General features: G+C 47.1%; 1 protein-coding gene and 1 pseudogene across 1 annotated transcript; both read left to right on the plus strand.

The window, feature by feature from the left end:
• Window positions 1-5,346: 5,346 nt before the first annotated feature.
• Window positions 5,347-8,329, plus strand: LOC125538202 (G-type lectin S-receptor-like serine/threonine-protein kinase At2g19130). The gene has a single exon (XM_048701482.2). The coding sequence runs from the start codon at window positions 5,377-5,379 to the stop codon at window positions 7,885-7,887; it is 2,511 nt and encodes an 836-aa protein (XP_048557439.2). The 5' UTR covers window positions 5,347-5,376; the 3' UTR covers window positions 7,888-8,329.
• A 3,002-nt stretch (window positions 8,330-11,331) lies between these two features.
• Window positions 11,332-14,566, plus strand: LOC125526861 (G-type lectin S-receptor-like serine/threonine-protein kinase At2g19130 pseudogene; annotated as a pseudogene).
• The last annotated feature ends 604 nt before the right edge of the window (window positions 14,567-15,170 follow it).

Genomic DNA, 15,170 nt, shown 5'->3' on the forward strand with positions numbered 1-15,170 from the left:
GCGCTTCACGTCCTTGGCCTTGGATTTCTTCTCCTCCGGGTCGGCAGCTGGGAGCTCGAGGAGGGAAAGGCGCCCTTCCTCAGCCCTTGCACAGTTGGTTGCCAGGTTGAACAGCTCCAGGGATGTGCACAGCTCCTCGTGGATGGCGAGCTCCTCCTTCATCTTGACGTCGCCAAGGGAGAATGCAGAGATGATGGCCTCGTTCGTCACCTTGGGGATCTTGAGGCGGACGTTGTTGAAGCGCTGGATGTACTTTTGGAGGGTCTCCCCCGGTTGTTGCTTGACGCGGCGCAGGTCACCCGCGGCCGGGGGAGGGGCCGGTCGCGCGTGCCCTGGAAGTTGGCGACGAAGCGGTCGCGCATCTCGTTCCAGGAAGAGATCGAGCCTGGAGGCAGGTTCAGGAGCCACGAGCGCGCGCCATCCTTGAGAGCCATGTGGAACCAGTTCGTCGTGACTTTCTCGTCGCCGTTGACCGCCTCGATGCTTAGCTCGTAGAGCTGCAAGAACTCTGCGGGGTCGGGGGTGCCGTCGTAGCGAGGAGGCAGATCCGGCTTGAACTTGCCCGGCCAGGCGACGCTACGCGGCTCGGGGGTGAAGGCGCGGCAGCCGGCCGTAGTCACCGGGGCCTGCCGTGGAGGTGGAGCCTGGTCTTGGCGCCCGTGCACTACCATGGCAAGCAGCACATGGCCCTGCCGCGGCAAGCGATCCTAACGCGGCGGTGCGGAGAGCGGTCGAGCGTTCTCTTGCGGTCGAGGAACTTCTTGACAGCTTCTTTCTTCACGCACGGGCGCTTGGCGCGGCGGTCGCGCCGCGGAGCCGCGCGCCTTGGCTCCAGGGCACCGTCTTGGTGCAGGGGTGGTGGAGGTGCTGCGTGAGCTACGTTGTCCGTAGCTGGCGGTGGACGAGGCAGCGAGAGGGACGGTGTAGGGGAGCCCCCTGCGGTGCTGACGAGTTCGACGATGCGGTCCAGTCAGCCCTCGTAGAGATCGTCGATTGGGCGGTAACGTAGGAGCTCGCGCGCCATGAGTAGCGCGGCACGTGCGTCCATGGGAGTGTGACCAGCGTGAGACGATGAACCGGCGGGGGTCAGCGGTGGAGTGGCAGTGCGGCCGTCCCGTCGCACCGAGGGGTGCAACGAGAATGCTTGCTGCTCGTTCCCCGCTGGACCGGTGACGGCGTTGGTGGCGGGTGACGGAGAACGACGGGGAGGCCCGCAGACAGGAGCCGTCTGGGCGACGCGGGCGGAGAGGGCGGCCCGGCGCTCAACTCGGGCGCGACGAGCTTCCCACATGGTTGCGACGAAGCGGTGGAACGCGGAGTGACGGAAGGAAAGCTTCGGCGCACCCCTACCTGGCGCGCCAAATGTCGAATTTCAGGTTCCGGCAAAACCCTTAAGGTTTGAACACTGGGTGCGCGCGAAGATCTCTCCCTCACTGATCACGTCCTCAAACACTTCACGATCTCTAGGCTAGGCACACTAACTCACAACACACGAAACACGAGATTTATACTGGTTCGGGCCACCGCTGCGGTGTAATACCCTACTCCAGTGTGGTGGTGGTGGATTGTCTCTTGGACTGAGGATGAACAGTACAAGGGGAAGAACAGCCTCCTGAGGTGAGGTGTTCTTGTACTTGGTGAACTTGTGGTTGTGAGGATGGGTTGGATCTAGTCCAAATTAAGATGGCTGAGGCTCTCCCTCCCTACTGTGGTGGCTAATCCTATTTATAGAGGTCCTGGTCCTCTTCCCAAATATTGAGCGGGAAGGGATGCCACAACGGTAAATTCGAAAGGGGACAGCTAGTACAGCTTATCCTGTCAAAAGTAGTCTTCGCCTGCCAAAGGCTCTGGTGGTGACGCCGTCTTGGGCTCCACGATGACCTCCGTCTTGCCGTCCTGCTGGTCTTGGTCTCATTGCACCGATATGAAAATCTTTACCTGATGTCTCAGAACTCTTCGTCTGCATTTGCCTCCTTAGCACCAAAGTGAAAATAAGAACACTGTGCGCGCTGGCGCCCGCCTGGCACCTGCCTAGCCGTGGTCGTCATGGCTCACGTCACTAGAACCTCGCGAGGTTTGCCTCGCTTTGATCTCTTCGTCCCTTGCGAGCCAGCCTGGTAAGGTCGCTCCCGAGGAGGTCTTGTGTCGTCCCTCTCGCGAGGGTCTTGTATGCTTGTTGGTGAAGATGGGCCGTATGGACCCGCTCGTAGAGCCACGCTGTGGGTCACAGGCAGGCAAGTCTGGGGACTCGGTTCCCAGAACATCGACAGACACCCGCTTTTCTGTACGATACACTGTGTATGTACAATAACAGGCGGATTATCCGGCCAAATTAATGCTAACAGAATCTAAAGCTCCACGCGCTATCGCACAACTACCTGATTAAATTGGTTGTTTGTGTCCCTAATTAACCGTAGCCTCTTTTTTCTGTGTGAGACTCGCTCCACGCATGGCATGCATATGCCGGTACTGCCTCCGTAATCCAAAGCAGCCTCACCTATTTTGATTGCGGCGATATGTTTCCTAATTGCGTTTTCAGTGCCGTGGATTTTAGTCCCACTAAACTTATAATTCCTTGGCTATTGATTGCGTCTCTCTTTTAGCAGTTTTCCTATTTTGCGGGTACTCTTTTAGCAGCTTAACATTAACATTAAACTAGGATCAAATCAAGCACTAACACATATGCCATACGTAAACTCTGTTGCTCCAAACCAAACAGAAGTCCAACAACTTTATCAAAATTTTGGCATGTACAATGGCTATAAACCAAACAACACCATCTTATCAAAATTTTGGTCATGCCTTTGCTTTGGTCATGCCAATATTTTAGTGGGGCTAGCTGGGGCTCAAACCAAACACACCCTGACGTCCAGTAAGGACACAAAAGGCAGAGAGACTGGCCTAAGGGACGGCCGGAGCACTGAGGAGGATGCCGAGATCGGAGTGGTCGCTTGCGAGGGGGGTGGCCGCGTTGCCACTGTAATCGAAGTGGTGGGCGGCGGACACTCTAGCTCTCAACAAGGCATTATGCCCTCTCTACCATAAACAAGTTTTTTCTAGTTCTCATTATCTATATTCAAAAATGCTGGACTTACATACAGATTAATTCCTACGTATTGAAGTCACGTCCTGACAAGTCCTGTTTTTACTCGTCTAATTAACCGAGCCTCCTAATTAACCCCCCTCGCCCCGAATTCAATAAGGTGTCCCGACAGCCAGTACATAAGATTTTCATAAGTTGCCCGTAGGTGTAGCATTGCTCATCTATATTTTATGCACTTCAATGTCTAGAGGGTTCTAGTACGTGTTTTAGCTACGAAGTGTGTCGATTATAGCTATGTATGTCAATCCCCTAGCTATTTAAAGAATAAAATTTATTAAAAAAATACTCTCTTCATTTTTGTATACAAGACTATTTTATTTTTCATATCAAACTTTGACTTGTAATTTTTCTCAATGAATATGGGTTATATTTCATAAAAAATACTCTCTCCGTCCCATAATATAAGAGAGTGTCAAAAACGTTATTATTATATTATGAAATGGAGAGAGTACATCATTAGAAAGTTCTTTGAAGTGCGCATCCAATAACATATTTCTTGTGACATATAACCTACGTTTTGTTGATAAAATTAATGATATGAAGTGACCTTATTATATGAAAACAAAGAGAGTAAAATAGACAAATACCAGACAAACAGATACACTCCTTAGGTGCCATGTTCAATTACCGGTCATATTACAATCAACTTTGCAAAGGTCTACTGCCTCTGGCGGTCCTAAGCCCAACCAAACCACATTTCTTTTCTCCGTTCTAGCAAAGTTTGTCAAAAAATCACTACAACATTTTGGCAACGGTTAACATGAGCGATACAAGTACGAAGGGAAAACAAGTATTTAATCTTTGCTACTAGAAAGCAAGCACTGCCTATTCACATCTTCATTCTTGAGAATGTTCACCACAGAGACTTAGTCTACCTCCAGCAAATTAGAAAGTTGAATTGCTAAGGCTCCATACATTTTGGCAACTCAGCCTCCATTGCATCTCTGCAAGAAAAAAGTTCCTTGCACGATGAATAACTTATGTTGCCTGTGTTGTCACGAAGGAGCATTCCAGCTCCAACACCATCATTCGACGACCCAGATCCATCAGTATTTAACTTTATCCACCCTTCAGGAGGAGCAGCCCACTTGCGAGTCTGGTCAAAAAATGTGCTTCTCCGCCATGTCCACTTGCTAATGATGCTCGATCAGATCGTCTTCCACTAGCTTTTTTGGTTGTTACAACTTTAAGGCCTTCTTTGGTTTGAAGAAATTTCATAAAAAATTTAGAGGATAGGATTCTTGTAGGATTTTTTTCCTTTAGAACCCTTTGGTTCATAGGAATAGATTCCTATTCCTACATAGAATTGGTTCCTATCTTTCACATTTTATAGGAAAATAAAAATAAGCCTAGACTCAATGAAAAAATTCCTTTAGTGTCAACCAAATGACATCTCGTTTCTTATTCCTACTCATAGGATTTGAGATACATGTCATATCATTTCCTATAAAATTCCTATTCCTACGATAATCCTATCCTATGAACCAAAAGAGGCCTAAATAGACTTGGTTATCATATTATTATTAGTAGCCTCGGTTATCATATTAATTGCATTATTGGGGTTAGTATACAATTACCTTTTTTCTTTCTTTTCTGTCATATTCTCCCCTTTGACCATTGTTCAAGGTTTTTACCATATTCATGTAGCCATCTTGGCAACTTAGTAATGCCACTTCACTTCCTTGACCTTTCTTGAGGGTTTTCACCCTATTCTTGTGGCTAAGCTGAATTCATCCAAAAAAACACGCAAACAATTATATAATATTTCAACGTGAGCTCCCCGATGTTTCGTGTCCCAGACACCGCTTTGACCTGAACACCTCGTTCACTCGCCATGCCTCTCCTTCTATGCTCCCGTCGAGCTCCGCCAAGAGATGGACAAGCCGTGAAATTCTTATCGATTCCATGACGTCGAGATTCATTGCAAGACACGTTTTTTGGAAGAAAAAAAATAGCAGCGCAATCACCATCGGAGAAAAGTTCCATTCTACTCCCTCCGTAACTAAATATAAGGCATTTTTTATGCCCTATACTAAATATATAAAAACATGTTACAATTTGATACAAATGTAGTGTTTTTTAACACGGTATAAACGCAGATGTTCACTGCACACACACCTACATTATCACACGCACAGAAGGAGCGTTCCGCGAACAGCCCGAATGGGCAGCACAAGTTGCCAACCCTCGTTTTCACCCATGAAGTCAATCCTCAAATGATGATTTACACTCGTTCCAACCATCGATTATTCAAAGACTCGTTTTCACCAAGGATGTCTGTCCCGCGTCCCATTGACCAACCCACGCACCGTCCTCACCTCAACAGCTCTCGCCTCGCCATGCCTCTCCCGGTCCTGCTCGCCCTGCTCTGCGCCCTACACGCCCCCGCGAGCTCCGCGTCCACGGCGACCTACTCCCTCTCGCCAGGCCAGTCGCTCGCCGGCGACGACAAGCTCGTCTCCAGCGGCGGCAAGTTCGCGCTCGGCTTCATCCAGATCCCAGGCAGCGACAGCAACCCCTCCGGCTCCGGCGGCAACAGCACTCAGCTGGGCATATGGTTCAGCCTCAACCGTGTTCCCAAGCTGACACTGGTGTGGGTGGCCAACAGGGGAGGCAGCCCGGTGGCCGGCGCCGCGTCCCCGGAGCTCACGATCTCCGGCGACGGCAACCTCGTCATCGTGGACCGCGGCAAAGTCGCCTGGTCCACCCGAGCCGACGTCACAGCCAACAACAACAACAACAACAGGGCGGTCCTCCTTCTCCTGGACACCGGGAACCTCGTGCTGCGCAGCGCCTCCAACGCCTCCGACGTGATGTGGCAGAGCTTCGACCACCCCACGGACACTCTGCTCCCCGGCGCCACCATCGGGCTGGACAAGGTCACCGGCCGGAGCCGCCGCCTCGTCTCCAGGAAGAACCGGATCGACCAGGCTCCGGGCGCCTACTCCATGGAGCTGGGCCGGAGCGGCGTCGTCCAGATGCTGTGGGACGCGTCCGTGCCCTACTGGTCCAGCGGGGAGTGGAACGGCGACTACTTCAGCTCGGTGCCGGAGATGACCGCCCGCCACCTGATAGGCTCCACCTTCGTCAACGACGACCGGGAGGTGTCCTTCGCCTACCACCTGCTCGACGAAACCATCACCATGTACAGCTTCCTGGACGTGTCCGGGCAGAGGAAGATGCTGGTCTGGCAGGATGCCACGCGGGACTGGGTGACGGTCTACGTCCACCCCACCACCCAGTGCGAGGTGCACGCCGTCTGCGGGCCATTCACGGCCTGCGACGACAGCGCGCCGGCGCCGTGCAGCTGCATGAAGGGGTTCTCCGTGGGTTCGCCTGAGGATTGGGACCTTGACGATCGGAGCACGAGCGGTTGCAGAAGGAACACTCAGCTGAATTGTGCTAGCATTAGCAACGGCACCATGGTTGGCATGGCTGACATGTTCTACGCCATGCCGGCCGTCAGGTTACCCTATAACCCCCACGGCGCCGCGGGATATGTCGCCAGCGCAGCCGAATGCGAGCAGGTCTGTCTGAGCAACTGCTCTTGCACTGCATATTCCTTTGGCAGTGGTGGCTGTTCTATGTGGCATGGTGGATTGCTGAACGTAAAACAACGCCAGATTGATGGTGCTTCTTCCAGCGGTGATGGCGAAATTCTTCACATCCGCCTCGCGGCGAAAGAGTTCCGGACCCGGAAAAACAACAGTGTAGTTATCATTTTGGTTGCCATTGGTGCAGGCCTCAACGCTTTGGTTATCTTGGTACTCGTCGTAGTGCTACGCAGGACCAGGAGGAACAAAAGGTACAGTGAAACATTAGACAAAATCCATGGTGGCAGTGGGCTTGTTTCATTCAGATACAGCGATTTGCGGCGTGCAACTAGAGATTTCTCAGAGAAGATTGGGGCAGGTGGTTTTGGTTCTGTGTTCAAGGGGTCGCTAAATGATTCGACCACTATAGCGGTGAAAAGGCTTTACGGTTGTTATCAACAAGAGAAGCAGTTCAGGGCTGAGGTGAGTTCAATTGGAATCCTCCACCATACAAATTTAGTCAAAATGGTTGGTTTCTGTTGTGAGGGCGACAAGAAGCTTCTTGTCTACGAACACATGCCAAACAGTTCCCTTGATGCCCATCTGTTCAGGCGCAGTGCCAAAGCTCTGAATTGGAGAACCAGATACCAGATAGCTCTTGGAGTTGCCAGGGGGCTGGCATACTTGCACGAGAGCTGCCTGGACTACATCATACACTGCGATATAAAGCCGCAAAACATACTTCTCGACGCGTTGTTCGTTCCTAAGATCGCCGACTTCGGGATGGCAAAGCTTCTCACAAGGGATTTTAGCCGGGTCATGACCACAACCAGGGGCACAATTGGGTACCTTGCCCCTGAATGGATCAGTGGAGTGGCCATCACGCCCAAAGTGGATGTGTATGGATATGGGATGGTGCTACTGGAGATCATATCCGGGAGGATGAACGCGAACGAAGAATGCGGCAGCAGTGGTGATGGCATTGTTTATTTCCCCATCCAGATGGCGCGCAAGCTTCTCGAGGGAAACGTCATGAGCTTCGTGGATGATAGGTTAAACGGTGATGTCATCGTCGACGAGGTTGAAAGGGCTTGCAAGGTTGCCTGTTGGTGCATTCAGGACAGGGAGTTTGAACGGCCAACGATGGGCAAGGTAGTCCAGATTCTTGAGGGTCTTGTTGAAGTCGACACCCCTCCGATGCCTAAGCTACTCGAAGCTATCGCCGGAAGATCACACTCAGCATGCACCTAGCCTGGCAACCGCGGACGGCCGTTAGCGTGGCTTGCATTCACCTGGTCTAACATATATGTCCATGTACCAGTCTCAAAGAAGCCAAGCGTCGTGCCTGTCGTTCCGGAAGCCGAGCTTGTCGCCGCTGCCAAGTGGTTGGCGAGCTGACATGGTGTCCGTCGCAGCAGAGCTTGTCACAACGATGTGTAGGTGGAAGATCACGGTGAAAACAAAGATGGGTAAAAGATGTGTAGCTATTCAAGTACAACCATCAAATTAACTAGTGGAGGGAAAATATGTTTCAATGGCGATCTAAGACCGGATGTTAGGCTTAACTTAGTGATGAGCTGCACGACCAATGGGCATTACAACGACCGACGTCGTCTCGTCTTCCTAGAATATAGTACTACTGTTCATGAACCTAAAATAATTTTTGTTTGACAGTTTCCTGAATGAACCTAAAATAAGTTGACAGTGGGGCACGGCGCAAGAACTCAAGTGATCTGCTGGCGCAACACCAAAACAGCAGAGACAGATGTAGAGTTTATTACGTACTTCCCTGAATTTAACAAACTGAAAATGGGCAAGTTTTGAGACTAACGGAGGGAGGCTATTGATTGTCTTTTGAGTGGACATGTTACTACTATCAGTTGATGAATTTTTTTTAAAAAAAGTAAAAATATTGTATTTTTTCAATAATTTTAAAAAATGTTTAAAAATCCTTTTTTATGAATCTTGTAATGTAAGGGACTTTAAAAATCATGAATTAAAAAATTATCCCAAATTTTAAAAAATGTTACAGAGTTTTAAAATCTGTTTAGTGAATTACAAAATGATCATGAATTTTTAAAAATCAAAATTTTAATGAATTTCGAAAAATGTTTCCAAATTTCAAAACATATTCACCAACTGTAAAAACGATGAGATTTAATAATGTTAGCTATTTTGAAATATGTTCACTATTTAATATATGTCCATGATTTTTAGAAATTTTATGAATTTCAGAAAATGTTCATGAATTTGATTTTTTTAAAGGTTCATGTTTTGTTATCTTTTCTCAAATGTAATTGTATTAAAAATAATTAAAAATAAAATACCGATAAAACAAGTAAAAAGAAACACAACAAAACAAGAAAAAAGATGTAGGCCCTAGTGCCTTCACAAAACAGGTGGTAACAAACAACACAAAAGCCCAAACTAGGCCAGCCCATTAACATGCAGGGTGCGCGTTTGGTTGCTATCTGGCTCGAATTAGGATCCGGCACCGTGAAACAGGCCCGTGCATGGGCCGAGGATCCCAAAGGAGGATAAAGAGCCCGAGCTGATGATGCTTTGATCACCCATTTTACGTCGAGGCTCGCGGAAAGATGAAGTTTAGCATGCACCTAACAAGTCTATTCTTTATCCAAAATAATAATTTTCTTCTATTTTCTCGCCAATTTTTTTTAGAACAAACAGTTTTCTTCTATTTTTCTTTTTTAAAACCAAGCTCACTTGACCATTTTGGTACCCTGTGAATCAGACAACATGTTTGATTCGAGCACTTTGAAATTTGTCATTGACATGACCGACCCTGTTGTGTTTCTGATTTCTAAGGCCATGTTTTTTTCAGTTTTGATTGGATTCGAATCATCTGTGGATTCACTTCACTGGCAAAGCTGATTTTGCGGCATGCGGAATCAGTTTTACAACTGAAGTACACTTTGAGGTGCTTCAGGCAATTGCACTGAAAATGGCTCAAATCCAGGTTTAGCTTCACCGGCAAAGCTGATTCAAACTAGTTGTTTTGTTTCAACGTCACTGATAAAGCAAAATCTCATCCCTGGTTCTCAAACGAAATAGTTGTTTGTTTCAGATTTCATATTCAACTTCACTAGCAAAGTTGAATCTGCCCTGGAGCTCAAACGAAATAGTAATCGCAATCGCAGCCGAGCATGTGTCAACTGCCAGCCATTACTTAGTTAGAAAGCTTTGCTCACCCACAATACACAACTCTCGTCGATCAAAACTCACCCAAGAGCAATTCGACGCTTGGATTGACAAATGAATATGTACCAAAAGAATACAGCCAAAATTCTTGTTATATCTTTTTATTTCTCTATTTATTTACCTTTTTCCTTATTATTTTCTTCTTTTCATCTTTCCTTTTATTACTCTACCACATGAATATTATTTAACGAGCAAAAAAAGACCAGCTAAGCATTATTAGCTTGAGCAGTCTTTACCTCATCTAACAACGCTTCGAGCTTTCTTCGGGATTTGGCACAAAGGCTTGTTTTGAGAAACATGAACAATTAAAAAATGTGAACACCTTTTTAAAGATACATGAACAATTTTTACATATAATAATATAAAAAAATATTCATGAACATGTTGTTTTTGTATATGCGAACATTTTTTAAAACATGAGCATCTCTTTGAGAAGTAACGAAAAATATATTTTCAAATAGAAAAGCATTTTCTAAGTTACATGGACATTTATTTTCATATGCGTGAACTTTTTTTATTGCAATGAATGAACACTTCATTTCCACATACACAAACATTTTAAAGGAAAATACATAAAAAATTAAAATCACATTAACATGTTGTATGTCCGTGGATTTTTTATTTTTTGCAACACGTGAACATTTTTTCACTTACTGTTTTTAAACTGGCTATATAAAACTGTCCTTAGAGATGTGGACAGCATCCAAGAATTGTGTATGACGTGCGCAACCTGCAGGCTATATCAAGCGTCAAAATCAAATGATGACTTCGAGGAACAGTTGGTAAGCTTTGCTCAGCAACAAGCCAGTCAAACCTAACGCAAGAGCAGTTGGACACTTGGACTGCTGACAAATGTATCTGCACCAACAGTATACAGCCAAAATTGCTTAATTTACGCCTATTGTAGAAATCAGCAGGCCGGCAAAGTATTGTTGTTTGTCTGAGAAAGACAAGAATGGATATCTTTTTTGGTTGTCGATGTAGAGTTGTAGACATAGGAGTACTATCTCACATGCATTCTACAAACATGGCTAAATTAACAAGACTGTTTCAGCTTGACCAAGAGTATAACACCCAGACCATCGTTGCCGTGATGTGGATGTTTTGCACTTGATTGCTAAATTAAACCTGAAGCAGATCTTCAATCACCGCATACTGACATTTTTTACTCCGCTATCAAGGAAAATAGTTGCGACATGTATCCATCCCACGCCTTAGATCTGGTGAAGAAAGACTAGACGTGAGGCGGAGTGTCAAAGTTTTTGACGAAACTGCCAACCCAATAGTTGCAGTTCCTCGGTAAATTAAGCCTGAATCTCACATCTTCACAGCGACATTTTTCACTCCATTGGTTTGGCGGTTGTGCTTGACTGCTGGTTCACCACGCTAAATTATTTCTTGCCATGGCGGCCGAGCAGAGCACCCACCCTACTACTACAGTTGCGGTCTCTGCAACTGCAAGCCACCCCTCCCCCTCTCCCTTGGTTCACCATGCCTCTCCTCCTCTTTGTGTTCACTGTCTTCACCTTACACGCCGCCGCCCCTGCAAATTCTGCCACGACGGACACCATCTCCTCCGCCCAACCACTCGTCGGCGGCGACAAGCTCGTCTCCCAAAATGGCAGGTACGCTCTTGGCTTCTTCGAGACCGGCAGCGAGTCCAACTGGTACATGGGCATATGGTTCAACACAGTCCCCAAGCTTACTCCAGCGTGGGTCGCAAACAGGGACGACCCAATCAAGAACATCACCTCGCTGCAGCTCACGATCTCCGGGGACGGCAACCTTGTCATCCTGAACCGGTCCAGCAGCTCCATAATCTGGTCTTCTCAAGCAAGAGTCACAACCACCGACACCATTGCTGTTCTCCTGAACACTGGGAATCTCGTCCTGCAGAACAGCTCTTCAGACTCATCAGATGTTTTCTGGCAGAGCTTTGACTACCCCACGGACACATTTTTGCCCGGGGCGAAGCTTGGGTATGACAAGGTCACCGGCCTCAATCGCCGCCTTGTTTCTTGGAAGAACTTGATCGACCCAGCCACTGGAGCATACCATGAGGAGTTAGACCCCAGTGGTCTCAACCAGTTCCTCCTTGCACCACTGAACTCTTCCATGCCATATTGGTACAGCGGCGTCTGGAACGGCCAATACTTTGCCTTGATGCCAGAGATGTCAAAAGGCTATCTTATGAATTTCACATTCGTCGACAACGATCAAGAGAAGTACTTCATGTATACCTTGCATGATGAAACCACGGTTATCCGTAATTATCTGGATGTCTCAGGTCAGGCAAAGACCAATATGTGGCAAGAAAGCTCACAGAATTGGCTGCCGATGTTTGCCCAGCCCAAAGCTCAGTGTGATGTCAATGCAGTCTGTGGACCTTCCACCATATGCAATGACAACGCGCTACCATCCTGTAACTGTATGAAGGGCTTCGCCGTGAGATCACCGAAGGACTGGGAACTAGATGATCGAACCAGTGGGTGCTTGAGAAACACTCCATTAGACTGCAGCAACAGAAGCACAATTTCGACAGATAGGTTCTACCCCATGCCATGTGTTAGACTGCCGCAAAATGATGATCATAGCAAGCCAGCTGCTGCTAATTCTGGTGAGTGTGCACAGATCTGCCTGGGTAACTGTTCTTGCACTGCATACTCCTTTGTGAAGGGTGAATGCTCTGTTTGGCACGGCGAATTACTTGACTGGAGACAGCATCAGTGCAGTGACAGTTCAAGCACAAATGGAGAAACTCTTTACCTTCGCCTTGCCGCCAACGAATTTCCCAGTCAGCAGGCTAGTAGAAGAGGAAAAACCAATGTTATACTCATCATCAGTGCAACTGTTGCTTCGTTAGGCTTGTTAGCAGCACTGGTGCTACTAATCATTATTTGGAGGAACAGAACAAAGTTATCTGGTGGCACACTGAAAATTGCTAAAGGTGTCAATGGTATCATCGCGTTCCGGTATGCTGATTTGCAACGCGCAACTAAAAGTTTCTCTGAGAAGCTCGGAGGAGGCAGCTTTGGTAGTGTGTTCAAGGGGTCTCTGGGTGACTCGACAACCATAGCGGTGAAAAGGCTTGACCATGCTAACCAGGGAGAGAAGCAATTCAGGGCCGAGGTGAGCTCCATCGGCATCATTCACCATATCAATTTAGTCAGGTTAATTGGCTTTTGCTGCGAGGGTAGTAGGCGGTTGCTTGTCTATGAGCACATGCCAAATCGTTCTCTCGATCTCCATTTATTCCAGAGCAATGCCACAATGCCATGGCATGACAGGTACCAAATCGCCCTCGGAGTTGCTAGAGGATTGGCCTACCTGCACGACAGCTGCCAAGACTGCATCATACACTGCGACATCAAACCAGAAAACATCCTCCTTGACGCTTCGTTCGCTCCGAGGATCGCCGACTTCGGGATGGCCAAGCTTCTGGGAAGGGATTTCAGCCGGGTGCTGACCACGGTGAGAGGGACTGCGGGTTATCTCGCGCCTGAATGGATCAGCGGCGTTGCGGTCACAACAAAAATCGATGTTTACAGCTACGGGATGGTGCTTCTGGAGATCATATCTGGGAGGAGAAATTCTTCGGCACCGTGTTCTTGCAGTGGCGACCATGGTGTTTATTTCCCTGTTAACGTTGCCCAGAAGCTTCTCGAAGGAGGCGACGTCGGGAGCTTGGTGGATCACATGTTACATGGCGACGTCAATCTGGATGAGGCTGCAACGGCTTGCAAGGTTGCGTGCTGGTGCATCCAAGATGATGAGTTTGATCGACCAACAATGGGAGAAGTAGTTCAGACTCTCGAGGGGCTGTCTGAGATCAGTGTGCCCCCGATGCCAAGGCTGCTTCAAGCTATGAGCGGCAGGGGAAATTCGCATTCGACATGCTGCTAATAAATATGTTAACTTTTAAGGGAGTATTTCTATTCTGGAATCCATGAAATTGTAATTCACATGTGTCAGAAATGAAGTTGCTATTTGTTAAAAATATATTTAATATACTCGTATGATAGACCGTTTGTGTGAGTAGTACAAGTGTATCGATTTGATCGATAAAACAACTATATGTGGCATTGGGAAAGAATACACAGTGTTCCCATAGCTTGGATGCTACATGAGCTTAGGGAAACTTTAATCCATTCTCAAAAGTTAGTGTCTAAAGACACATCTCCAAAACTTAAGTTCCAAAAGTTCCTGGGTATTGGGAAGGTGCCATCTAACCATCCCCAAAGCCCTAGTGATGTCAATCTTCAGGTTCCTTGAGTGTATTTTTCCCACATTCAAATTTGGTGTCTTATTATTGATCTACTTTTGCGCCTAAGATAAATCTTGATAAATTCAAGGCCTTAATCCAAAATCACCATCGGTCAAACCTCAAAGTCAAGCTTCTGATTAGAGAATTCTTGTACATAAACTTCCAGCAATGCACATGTGAGCGTTCACTTCAGAATATTTTCATCACATAAACAGACAACTGATATTGCCTTAATTTCGCTGCAGTGGGCGTCACCTAGGCAAGAATTTTTTGACCAAACTAATCGACCCAGCCTTTAGTTTCAAGATACTGGGACACTCCTTGATAAGTCCCTCCGTTTTTATTTACTCCGCATATTAGTTTTGGTCAAAGTCAAGCTTTACAAACTTTGACAAAGTTTATAGACAAAAATATTAACATATACAATAACAAATCAATACCATTAGATTCGTTGTTGAATGTACTTCCACATCATATAGATTTGTTATGCTAAATATTTATATTCTTTTCTATAAATTTGGTCAAACTGTACAAAGTTTGACTTCAGTCAACTCTAATATGCGGAGTAAATAAAAACAGAGGGTACTGCCTCCGTTCATGAATATAAGATGTTTTGGATACTTCAATATGAACTACATATGGACTGAAATGAGTGAACAAACGCACTAAAGTATGTCTATATACGGAGGGAGTAGTACCTAGGAGTAATTAATAGAGTAATGACGTCCCAGCTCCCACCGGTGAAGGGCTGAAGGCAATCTCTGCCGTTGAGCACAGGTTTGGCCCGTTCTCCACCCCAGGACTGCGGCACTATCCAGACATTATCGGACCTTCAGACAACCGCCGACATATATACAGTATTTCAGTCGTATTCGGGTCCTTTAAAGCCAGTCGTACTCGGGTCCTTTAAAGCCGTGACGACTAGGCGGCCGGCACTCTACTGTACCCCAACGGCTGCTGTCGTGTGGCTGGCTTCCTTATCATGCTTGCTCCCTTCCGCCGAGGCAGCATTTCCTCGTCTCAAAAATAGAGCAGCAACTCTAGTTTCTTC

This window comes from Triticum urartu, chromosome 2A (assembly GCF_056163025.1).
Source record: "Triticum urartu cultivar PI428250 chromosome 2A, HENAU_Tu73, whole genome shotgun sequence".
Classification (NCBI taxonomy): Eukaryota; Viridiplantae; Streptophyta; class Magnoliopsida; order Poales; family Poaceae; genus Triticum; species Triticum urartu.

What these genes read in the sequence shown, in the direction of transcription:
- LOC125538202 (XM_048701482.2), top strand. Translation starts at nt 5,377, where the DNA reads ATGTCTGTCCCGCGTCCCATTGACCAACCCACGCACCGTCCTCACCTC.